Source organism: Marmota monax, unplaced genomic scaffold (assembly GCF_021218885.2).
Source record: "Marmota monax isolate L192 unplaced genomic scaffold, Marmota_monax_Labrador192_F-V1.1 WCK01_AAM20220418_F8-fsc00234, whole genome shotgun sequence".
Lineage (NCBI taxonomy): Eukaryota > Metazoa > Chordata > Mammalia > Rodentia > Sciuridae > Marmota > Marmota monax.
Window position 1 is genome coordinate 1,872,907 of NW_026692493.1, and position 12,094 is coordinate 1,885,000.

Consider the following 12,094-nt stretch of genomic DNA (forward strand, 5'->3'; position numbering starts at 1 on the left):
CTGACTTTGAACTCGTGATCCTGCCTCAGCCTCCCCACCACTGGGATTATAGGTGTGTGCAACCACAACCGGTTATTTTTTATTTTGAGACGGGGTCTCACTAAGTTGCTTAGAGCCTCACTCTAAATTGCTGAAACTGTTTGTGAACTTGCAATCCTCCCGTCTCAGCCTCCTGAGCTGCTGGGTGTATAATATTTTATTTTGTTTAAAATATTGCATTTAGTGGCTGGGGTTGTAGCTCAGTGGTAGAGTGTTTGCCTAGCATATGTGAGGCACTGGGTTCCATTTTCAGCACTGTATATAAATAAATAAAATAAAGGTCCATCAACAATTTAAAAAATTTAAAAAATGTTGCATTTAAAAATTATCCAAGAATATTTGACATGCAGTAAAAGAGCAGATCTTTTTTTTTTTAAGGTACCGGGAATTGAACTCGGGCTCTTGACCACTGAGCCACATCCCTAGCCCTATTTTGTATTTTATTTAGAGACAGGGTCTCACTGAGTTTCTAAGCACTTTGCAGTTGCTGAGGCTGGCTTTGAACTTGTGATTCTCCTGCCTCAGCCTCCTGAGCTGCTGGGATTACAAGCATGGGCTACCACGCCTGGCAAAAGAGCAGATCTTAAATGTCTAAATTGGATGTGTTTTAACAAGTGTATACACACTTATGTGTCTGCTTCTCATGTTGAGATATAGAACATTTCCATCAACCCTGAAAGTTTTCTTGTGTCTCCTTTAAGTAATTTAAAACCATTTCCCCAAATCTTTAGGTAACTGTTGTTATGATTTTTGTCACTATAGATTAGTTTTGCTGGTTCTTGAGCTTTAGGTAAATGAAATCATCCCGTTTTGTGTTTGTCTTTTGCTCAATTTAATATTTTTGAGCTTTGTTGATTTTTGAGGCGTGTACCTTTAGTTTGTTTCTTTTTATTTGGGTGTTATTGTATGAAAATAGCGTGAGTTGTTTATCTGTTTTTTCATTGATGAACATTGGGTTATTTTTATGTTTTTTCTATTATTTCTAAAGTCACTATAAAGATTCTTATACAGTTTTTTTTTTGTGGACATACATTATTTCTTTTGTAGGAATATCTAGGAATAAAATTGTTGTATTTGTTATTATAGTTATACAGATGTATGTTTTAGTTTTTAAGAAATTTTAAGAGTTTTCCAAACTGATACCATTTTACACTCCCACCGGTAATGTATAAGTTTGTTTTTTCACGTCTATGTTAGTACTTGGTATTTTCAGTCTTACTAACTTCCCCCCTGGTGTGGGGGATCAAACACAGGGTCTCAAGCGTGCTAGTAAGAACTGAATTACTGAGCTGCACATTCTCAGCCTCAGTCTTATCAGTTTTAGCCTCGCAGAAGGCAGTTGTTTCTTATTCGGTTTTAATTTGCATTTCTCTAATGAATGAGGGGTGAGCAGCTTTCCATGTGCTTAGTGGACATTTGTATATCTTTGTGGAGTATCTATCCAAGTCTTTTGCCCATGATTTATTGGATTGTCTGTCTTTTCATTGTTTATTTTAAGGAGTTAAAAATTGGTTCTGGTTACAAGTCCTTTGTAATGTGTAGAAAGTTGTGCATGTATGCATATTCATACATGGTGAGGGCGTGGGAGAAGGGGATGGATGTCGGTTTTCCTGTTCTATGATTCTTCCCTTCCTGTCTCCCTCTCTTTCTTTTATACTGAGAATTGAACATAGAAATACTTTCCACTGAGCTATATATATCTCCAGACCTTTTATTTTTTATTTTGAGACAGGTTTTTTGCAGAGTTGCCTAGGGCCTCACTAAGTTGGTAAGACTGGCTTTAAATTTGTGTTCCCTCCTTCCTCAGCTTCCAGAGCTGCTGAGATTACAGGGATGGGCCACCGTGCTGGCTCTTTTCTTTCTTAGGGGCACTTTACCACTGACCTACATCCCCAGGCCTTTTTATTTTATTTATTTAATCTATATTCAAAATGTGTTAATTGGGCTCTTCCTGTAAGCGGCCTGAGGTGATCTGTGAAAATGGTCCGCTACTCTCTTGACCCGGAAAACCCCACAAAATCATGCAAATCAAGAGGCTCAAATCTTCGTGTTCACTTTAAGAACACCCGTGAAACTGCGCAAGCCATCAAGGGTATGCATATCCGAAAAGCCACCAAGTACCTGAAAGATGTCACATTAAAGAAGCAATGCGTGCCATTCCGGCGTTACAATGGTGGAGTTGGGAGGTGTGCCCAGGCCAAACAGTGGGGCTGGACACAGGGCCGGTGGCCCAAAAAGAGTGCTGAATTTTTGCTGCACATGCTTAAAAATGCAGAGAGTAATGCTGAACTTAAGGGTTTAGATGTAGATTCTCTGGTCATTGAACATATCCAGGTCAACAAAGCACCCAAGATGCGTCGTCGTACTTACAGAGCTCATGGTCGGATTAACCCATACATGAGTTCCCCCTGCCACATTGAGATGATCCTCACTGAAAAGGAACAAATTGTTCCTAAACTAGAAGAGGAGGTTGCACAGAAGAAAAAGATATCCCAGAAGAAGCTAAAGAAACAAAAACTTATGGCACGGGAATAAATTCAACAAAAAATAAATGCAAATAAAAGGAAAAAAAAAATGTGTTAATTGGGATGGGTTCCCACTTATCTTGATTCAGGTTGCTTTTAGTGCTGCTCTCTCCTATAGGAATTTTCTTCTGTAAGCCTTGCTTTTCCTCTTGAAGGCTGCAGAGGACAGGGGAGTAGCCAACACACAGAACTACTGTTTGCATATGGCTGAAGGCTGTGGTGATGTTATAGCATCTTGGGCATTTCACATCTGTGAAGTGGGAATGAGGGCTCTGCACCAGGTGTTGCTTCTTGCATTCCCTCTTCTCTTCTGGAGAGGGATGTAGGAGATCTTTGAAAGAAAGGAGAGCTTAACCCTTGCTGCGCCTGGTCTGTGCAGCTGGGCTGCCATCTTACCTTCTCTCTGCTCCTGTCTATGAGAACAGTTATTATCTAGCAGTATGGAGGGTGAATGGGACCCTCTATGATCCAAAATCAGTGTGAGGGAAGCATGTAGAAAGGAGCGAGATCTCCACAGAAACCTAGGCTAAAGAACTCTTAGGTATGTTTTCATGGGGAGCTTATCATTGCTGGAAAACTTTATTTTTTATTTTGAGACAGGGTCTTTTTTGTTAAGTTGCCCAGGCTGGCCTTGAACTTGGGATCCTCCCGCCTTAACCTCTTAAGTTACTTGGAACATGGGTGTATGCCAACGTGCACAGCACATGGCTAATATTTTTTTTCCCCAGTGCTGGGGATTGCACCCAGGCAAGCATTCTACTACTGAGCTATATCTCCAGCCTTGTCTAGTAATTTTTCATTGTATAATGGACATTGTATATGGTCCCTTCTATAGACTCAGGTTTATGTTGTTTCCTCTTATAGAGTGTTGTGTTTTGTTGGGTGCCATGGCATATGCTTATAATCCCAGCTAGTGGGAGGCTGAGGCAGGAGGATCACAATTTACAGGTAGCCTGGTAAATTTACAAGACTGTGTCTCATAACAAAGGGGTGTAGGGATATAGCTCAGTGGTGGAACTCTTGTGTGAGGCCTTGGTTCAATCTCCAGTACTAAAAAAAAAAAGTTGAGTTTTGCTGGACCTGGTTGGCACATGCTATCCAGGAGGCTGAGGCAAGAGGATGACTTGAACCTAGCAGTCCAGACCAGCTTGGGAAACATAGCAAGACTCTGTCTTAACATGCATGAGCACCCACACAGAGGAAGAGCATTGAGTTTATTACTCATGCTGTGGATTGAACCCAGGGCCTGTGCGTGCTCTTTATCACTAAGCTATGCCCCAGCAAGAGTGTTGAGTTTTGTTAGGGCAGGCTGTTGTTGCTGGAGATCATCTTGTGATTTGCAGCCTTTATTCCAGGCTTTGCTAGAGTAGGTGTGTTTTTGGTTTGCCCTAAGTTTTAGGGCATAACCATGAGTTCTAGAACATGGTCCTTCCTCCTAAGATGTGGTCCTTCTGGGTTATAATAGAAAACCCTTCTGATTTGGCAGAACTTGAACTCTAAATGTGCTGTTTTCCCATTTCAGGACAGCTGCTGTGATGTTTGTGGCTCTCTCAGCTTCTAACAGCTGCTTTCTGCTTCTTTCTTGGAGTCTCATCCACCAATGCAGTTTCTGAGTCAGCTAAGGATTAGAGAGGAGTTTAATGCAGATTTGGGGGCTCCCCTTTTTATTGTAATTTTTCTCTCAGTTTTCATTCTCCAGTCCTGAACTGAACATTTTCCTCAGTTTAGTAAGGCTGCTGAGTTTACTTAAGCACTATTCTCTTGTGTTTTATGAGAACAGAGGTATGCTCACAGATCAGAGCTGTTCAGTATAGCGCTCATCTACTTAATTTTTCTTTCAGTACTTGTGCCCCTCTAGTTTCTACACATTCCTTGCCATCAGATAGCTGGTTTTTATATCTGTCCAGTGTTCAGAGTTTGTGTGTGTGTACAGGATCTTGCCATGTTTCTCAGGCTGACCCTGAACACCTAGGCTCAAGTGATTGTGCTGCCTCAGTCTCCCAAATTGCTGAGACTAGAGACTTGCCTTCTTAAACCCATTATACACACCCAACATAGGGAGAGAAGAGAGACTAGGATGATTGAGCAGAGTTAGAGCAGAGTAATAGAGGCCCACAAGGACTGGCGTTGGGATTGGAAGAACATAGGATGTGTTGTCAAAGAAGGCACTGCTGGATGTGGGGGCCATGCTGTGATCCCAGTGACTCAGGAGGCTGAGGCAAGTTCAAGGCCAGCCTGGGTGACTTAGTGAGACTCTGTCTCAAGATAAAAATAAAAATAAAAAGGAGCCTGGCGTGGTAGCCTAGGTCTGTAATCCCAGCAGCTCAGGAGGCTAAGGCAGGAGGATAGTGAGTTCAGAGCCAGCCTCAGCAAAAGTGAGGCCCTAAGCAACTCACTGAGAGCCTGTCTCTAAATTAAATACAAAATAGGGCTGGGAATGTGGCTTAGTGGTTGAGTGCTCCTGAGTTCAATCCCTGGTACCCCACAAAAAAAATAAAATAAAATAAAATAAGAGCTGGGATTGTGGCTCAGCAGTAAAGCACTTGCCTAGCACATGCGAGGCCCTGAGTTCGATCCTCAGCACCACATAAAAATAAATAAATAAAATAAAGATAATGTGTCCAACTACAACTAAAAAATAAATATTAAAAAAGTAAAATAAAAAGGGCTAGGGATATAGCTCAGTGCTAGAGTGGTCCCGTGCTGAAAGAAAGAAGTAAAATAGTTGTGTTACATAACAAACCACCTGGCAATTAATGGCTTTAAACAGTGGTCTTTTTTTGGTCATGAATCTGGGTTGGTAGTTTGGGCTGGGCATAGCAGAGGGGGATACTCCTTTCTGCTCCCCAGGTTGTAACTTGGGTAGCACACAGGAATGGGCTTCAGCTAGATGGTTAGGCCTCTTCCAGGGTTCTGCCCTCATCAGGGAGGCTGGACTATGTGTGTTCACACACTGCTCATGGGATTCCAAGATGGCAAAAGTGGAAGCTTTGAGGCCTCTTGAAGCTGAGGCTTACAATTGACACCTTTTTTTGGTTATGGCAGGTCACAAAGCCAGCCTAGAGTCAAGAGATAGTCAAATAGACTTCTTTTTTTTTTTTCTCTTTCTCCATTTTTTTTTTCTCTTTCTCCATTCTTTGACTTCCTTCTTAAGATGAAGAGCTATGTAAAAATGTGTGTCCATTTTAAATTTGTCACAGTTGTCTTAGGAGAGGAAAACCAGCTTTCTGGTGAGATAAGGCAGAACTGCTAGGCTATATTTAATGTTTACTTGTGGTTTGTGGTCACTAATGTAAAATGAGTAAAACCCAAGCTGGTCTACTCGTAGGTGCCTTCTCTAACACTCCACACCTTCCCACCCCTTGCTCCTGACTGATGACAATAGTTACTGACATTTACTAGGTACTTGCTGTTTGCCAGGCATGAGTTGAACATTTAGACAGGTTATCTTGTGTGGTATTTGCACTACCCTTTGAGCTATACACTGTCACCATCTATACTGTACAGTAGAGGAAACTGAGGCACAGAGCGTTGAGGATTTGAACTCAGGTTTGACTGATAACACAATCCGTGTTCTCATTCTCAGTCCCCACGTGATAACCAGCATCTGGCTGAGTTAGTAGATGGTACTGACCATCAAAGGAGGTATGAAGGGAATGACAAAGATTGATGGTGACCTTGCTCTGGTTATAGAATTATTAAGTCCTCCGGCTTTTTTTTTTTTTTAATTTTTATTTTTACTTTTATTTTGAGACAGCATCTTGCCAAGTTGCTAGGGCTGTCCTTGAACTCGCCATCTTCCTTCCTGAGCTGGGATCACAGGTCAGCTCCACAGTGTCTGGCTCAGCTTCCCTCTACTTTCTGTGAACTGTGGTTACAGCAGACAGCCTGTGACACTGAGTTGTGCTGAGCTTTGGATGGCCAGGCTTGTGCAGTGCCTGCCCATAGTAAGGTTTCTGCAAAGGCCAACTGTGGTCACTACTTCTTTCTTGGGACTGTATGCTCCTGAAGTCAGAGCTCCTTGGCTCTCTGTGTCTAACTTGTTTAGACTTCCGCTTTGCTCATTGCCCATTTCCTCCCTGGTGCTTTTCAGTGCTGCTCTCTGGTTGGTGAAGCTTTTCATCCAGCTTGTCTCCAGGTGTTTTTCCCTCGGGAGTCTCAGCCGAATACATCTTGCTCCTGCCATCCCTTGACAAAGGAGTCCCATTCTGGATCTGGTGTTTTCAGGAGTGTAGTGTTGAGAATGTGTGTTTGTGAGCCCTCTGTTATATGTGGTGTGCTATGATGTGTCTTTGATTTGTTGTAGTTGATTTCTTTTCTTTCTGGGCCCTGAAGAGTCATCTGTTGGTGGCAATTGTGCTAGGTCTCTAGTGGCAGTCATGAAGCCGTCTATCATGGAGTCACACGTTTACCTGCATGACATGTGTAGCGGTCACTTGCCCAAATTTGCCAAGCTTGGCGGTGATGGAATGGGCCCTTACATTTGGGCCTTTGTGACCAGGGAGCTCTGTACCATGGTCAGGCCTGTCTGCCTCCAGGGCTTCTCTGTCAGCTTCAGGGTCTGTGTTTGGCTCTAGGACTAAAGAGTAGGGGTGAGGGCCTTAGGACCAGTGATAAGAGTGCGTCCTCACAATGCTTACCAGCTCTGTTCTGAGAGCTGCCACAGTTCTTAGGGATGAGCAGATGGTGGATTTTCACTTTTCTCTTGCATCCTCATGGTATCTAACAGCTAGGGTCATATGCTTATGAAAAACAGGAGGTATGGAAGGCCTGGTTTAGGCCTGAAAGTGCCCTTGCTCAGGATGTCTGGTGGAGCTGTGTATTGAAGTCACCTTTCTGAGAATTTGCTGGGGTGAAAATTGATACTGCAGAAGTTTGAAGATCCAGCAGTGTGACCATGAAAGCAAGCTGTACTCAGCATAGCACTGGAGCCAGCTGCCAGTGCTGAGTCCTCACTGTGTACCCATTGCAGGGCGGGTGCTCCATGTACAGTCTTATAGCATCCTCACAGTTCTTGATGGGGTGGGATGGGGCCATGAAGCAGGTAAGGTGCTGTGGACTGAATTGTGTTCCCCCACAAAGTCATATGTTGGAATCCTGACTCCCAGTATGATTGCATTTGGAGGTAGGACTTTTAGATGATTAGGTTAGATGAAGTTACAAGGGTGGGGCCCTCAAGATGCAATTAGTGTGCTTTATGTGAAGAGCCATATTAGTGTGCTTTATGTGAAACGCTGGCATGCTCTCTTCGTGCTGTGAGGACATAGCAAGAAGGCGGCTGGCTGCCTGCCAGCTGTCTGCAAGCCAGGAAGACAGGTCTTATCAGCAACAGCATTGGCCAGTACCTTGATTTTGGACCTCCAGGCTGCAAAACTATTAAGAAATAAATGTCTGTTGTTTATAAACAACCTATCCTGTGGTATTCTGTTGTGGCATCCTGAGCTAAGTTATCTTACGAAGGCTGTCTGGGAGTGAGGGGTGGGCAGGAAGGCAGGCTGGCCCCAGCTGCTGCTGGTCTGAGGATGCATTTTGCTTATGTTGCATAGTAGTGACCCACATAATGTTAAAAAATTAAACTTATTGTCATCATTTGAAGATTTTTTGAGATTTAAAAAATCATGTGTCTGCCTTTCTTATGGAAACTGGCAGATGTCTCTCCCTGGCCTGGGTTCTTGCATGCCTGCAGCTGACTGGAGAGGGCCTGTCCCGCTCCTTAGGTGAGCATGTGCTCTCTTGTGTTCAATCTTTACACTATGTGTGTCTTCTCCTTCCCTCCACTGGTGCCCTGCCTTGTGCTGGCCTTTGGGTTTCAACCCCTGCTTTAGGAGAATCAGCAATCTGGTGGCCGGGCACCATTGCCATAGTAGAGGTTTTTACTGCCGAGCGTAGTGCTTTAGGGTGTTTACTTCTAAGTGGAGCCAGAGTCTCCCTTCTCCCTGTCTTACCTTTTTGGTGTCTGGAGGCTAATCTATGTTCTTCTGGCCCTTGACCCCAACACACATGCAAGGTTTGTTCCCCAGACAGATTATCTGCTTCTCTCCTGTGCTTCTTGTCCCTTCCTATGGGAATATGCTGGAGTCAGGAGCTGATAACCTGCAGGGAGGAGACGCAGAGCCAGCTGCCAGCCCTCACTGCTCATCAGCCTGCTCCCTGCCTTTGCGATGGGCCTGGGGTTCCACCTGCCCTGGCTAGGGGAAGGAGTCACCTCACAGCATTCACCACTGGCACCTGTTCTGGGACCAGTCTCCACTGTGTCTTCAGTTCCCTGTCTTTGTTGTGTTAGAAAATGTCACCTTCCAGAACCGCACCTTTGTTTCCATGTATTCGCGTACGTATTATTCTCTTGCAGAGATTTTTTATTTATTTATTTTTTAAAGCAGTCACCTTTATTTTATTTTATCGGTTGTTCAAAACATTACAAAGCTCTTGACATATCATATTTCATACATTTGATTCAAGTGGGTTATGAACTCCCATTTTTACCCTGTATACAGATTGCAGAATCACATCAGTTACACATCCACGTTTTTACATATTGCCATACTAGTGACTGTCGTATTCTGCTGCCTTTCCTATCCTCTACTATCCCCCCTCCCCTCCCCTCCCATCTTCTATCTCTACCCCATCTACTGTAATTCATTTCTCTCCCTTGATTTTTTTTCCCTTTCCCCTCACATCTCTTATATGTAATTTTGTATAGCAATGAGGGTCACCTTCCATTTCCATGCAGTTTCCCTTCTCTCTCCCTTTCCCTCCCACCTCTCGTCCCTGTTCAGTGTTAATCTTTTTCTCATGCTCTTCCTCCCTGCTCTGTTTTTAGTTGCTCTCCTTATATCAAAGAAGACATTTGGCATTTGTTTTTTAGGGATTGGCTAGCTTCACTTAGCATAATCTGCTCTAATGCCATCCATTTCCCTGCAAATTCCATGATTTTGTCATTTTTTAGTGCTGAGTAATACTCCATTGTGTATAAATGCCACATTTTTTAAAATCCATTCATCTATTAAAGGACATCTAAGTTGGTTCCACAGTCTAGCTATTGTGAATTGTGCTGCTATGAACATCGATGTAGCAGTATCCCTATAGTACGCTCTTTTAAGGACTTCAGGGAATAGTCCGAGAAGGGCAATAGCTGGGTCAAATGGTGGTTCCATTCCCGGCTTTCCCAGGAATCTCCATACTGCTTTCCAAATTGGCCGTACCAATTTGCAGTCCCACCAGCAATGTACAAGTGTACCCTTTTCCCCACATCCTCGCCAGCATTTGTTGTTGTTTGACTTCATAATGGCTGCCAATCTTACTGGAGTGAGATGGTATCTTAGGGTGGTTTTGATTTGCATTTCTCTGACTGCTAGAGATGGTGAGCATTTTTTCATGTACTTGTTGATTGATTGTATATCCTCCTCTGAGAAGTGTCTATTCAGGTCCTTGGCCCATTTGTTGATTGGGTTATTTGTTTTCTTATTGCTTAATTTTTTGAGTTCTTTGTATACTCTGGATATTAGGGCTCCATCTGAAGTGTGAGGAGTAAAGATTTGTTCCCAGGATGTAGGCTCCCTATTTACCTCTCTTATTGTTTCTCTTGCTGAGAAAAAACTTTTTAGTTTGAGTAAGTCCCATTTGTTGATTCTTGTTTTTAACTCTTGTGCTATGGGTGTCCTATTAAGGAATTTGGAGCCCGACCCCAAAATATGTAGATCGGAGCCAACTTTTTCTTCTATCGGACGCAGAGTCTCTGGTTTGATATCAAGCTCCTTGATCCATTTTGAGTTAACTTTTGTGCATGGTGAGAGAAAGGGATTCAGTTTCATTTTGTTGCATATGGATTTCCAGTTTTCCCAGCACCATTTGTTGAAGATGCTATCCTTCCTCCATTTCATGCTTTTAGCCCCTTTATCGAATATAAGATAGTTGTAATTTTGTGGATTGGTTTCTGTGTCCTCTATTCTATACCATTGGTCCACCTGCCTGTTTTGGTACCAGTACCATGCTGTTTTTGTTACTATTGCTCTATAGTACAGTTTGAAATCTGGTATCACTGTACCTCCTGATTCACACTTCCTGCTTAGAATTGCTTTTGCTATTCTGGGTCTTTTATTTTTCCATATGAATTTCATGATTGTTTTATCTATTTCTACAAGAAATGCCGTTGGGATTTTGATTGGCATTGCATTGAACCTATAGAGAACTTTTGGTAATATCGCCATTTTGATGATGTTAGTGCTGCCTATCCATGAACAGGGTGTATTTTTCCATCTTCTAAGATCTTCTTCTATTTCTGTCTTTAGGGTTCTGTAGTTTTCATTGTATAAATCTTTCACCTCTTTTGTTAGGTTGATTCCCAAGTATTTTATTTTTTTTGAGGATATTGTGAATGGGGTAGTTTTCCTCATTTCCAGTTCAGAAGATTTGTCACTGATATACAGGAATGCCTTTGATTTATGCGTGTTGATTTTCTATCCTGCCACTTTGCTGAATTCATTTATTAGCTCTAGTAGTTTCTTTGTAGACCCTTTTGTGTCTTCTAGGTATAGGATCATATCATCCGCAAATAGTGATAATTTAAGTTCTTCATTTCCTATCTTAATGCCTTTAATTTCTTTTGTCTGTCTAATTACTCTGGCCAGTATTTCGAGAACTATATTGAATAGAAGTGGTGAGAGAGGGCATCCGTGTCTTGTTCCAGATTTTAGAGGGAATGCCTTCAGTTTTTCTCCATTTAGAATGATGCTAGCCTGAGGCTTAGCATATATAGCTTTTACAATGTTGAGGTAAGTTCCTGTCATCCCTAGTTTTTCTAGTGTTTTGAACATAAAGGGATGCTGTACTTTGTCGAAAGCTTTTTCTGCGTCTATCGAGATGATCATATGGTTCTTATCTTTAAGTCTATTGATGTGGTGAATAACGTTTATTGATTTCCGTATATTGAACCAGCCTTGCATCCCAGGGATGAATCCTACTTGATCTTGGTGCACGATCTTTTTTTTTTTTTTTTTAATTTTTTATTGTTGGCTGTTCAAAATATTACATAGTTCTTGATATATCATATTTCACATTTTGATTCAAGTGGGTTATGAGCTCCCATTTTTACCCCATATACAGATTGCAGAATCACATCAGTTATTGGTGCACGATCTTTTTGATATGTTTTTGTATCCGATTTGCCAGAATTTTATTGAGGATTTTTGCATCTAAATTCATTAGGGATATTGGTCTGTAGTTTTCTTTCTTTGAGGTGTCTTTATCTGGTTTGGGAATCAGGGTGATATTGGCCTCATAGAATGAATTTGGAAGTTCTCCCTCTTTTTCTATCTCCTGAAATAGATTGTGGAGTGTTGGTATTAGTTCTTCTTTAAAGTTCTTGTAAAACTCTGCTGTATATCCATCCGGTCCTGGGCTTTTCTCGGTTGGTAGTCTTTTGATGGCTTCTTCTATTTCCTCACTTGATATTGGTCTGTTTAGGTTGTTTATATCTTCCTGACTCAATCTGGGTAGTTCATATGTCTTAAGGAATTTATCGATGCCTTCAC

General features: G+C 42.2%; 2 protein-coding genes and 1 pseudogene across 6 annotated transcripts in view; 2 read left to right on the forward strand and 1 right to left on the reverse strand.

The window, feature by feature from the left end:
- Positions 1-12,094, forward strand: part of Ppp6r2 (protein phosphatase 6 regulatory subunit 2) — a 97,491-nt gene that overhangs the window by 4,682 nt on the left and 80,715 nt on the right. The gene's annotated exons all lie outside the window — the stretch shown is intronic.
- On the forward strand, positions 1,991-2,608 carry LOC124092162 (large ribosomal subunit protein uL22). Its single transcript, XM_046443594.2, has one exon. The coding sequence runs from the start codon at positions 2,020-2,022 to the stop codon at positions 2,572-2,574; it is 555 nt and encodes a 184-aa protein (XP_046299550.1). The 5' UTR covers positions 1,991-2,019; the 3' UTR covers positions 2,575-2,608.
- The window catches only part of LOC124092127 (small ribosomal subunit protein eS27-like), a 16,557-nt pseudogene continuing 7,123 nt past the window's right edge, over positions 2,661-12,094 (reverse strand).

Excerpts from the sequence above, each read along its gene's own strand:
- LOC124092162 (XM_046443594.2), top strand. The coding sequence starts at position 2,020 with ATGGTCCGCTACTCTCTTGACCCGGAAAACCCCACAAAATCATGCAAA.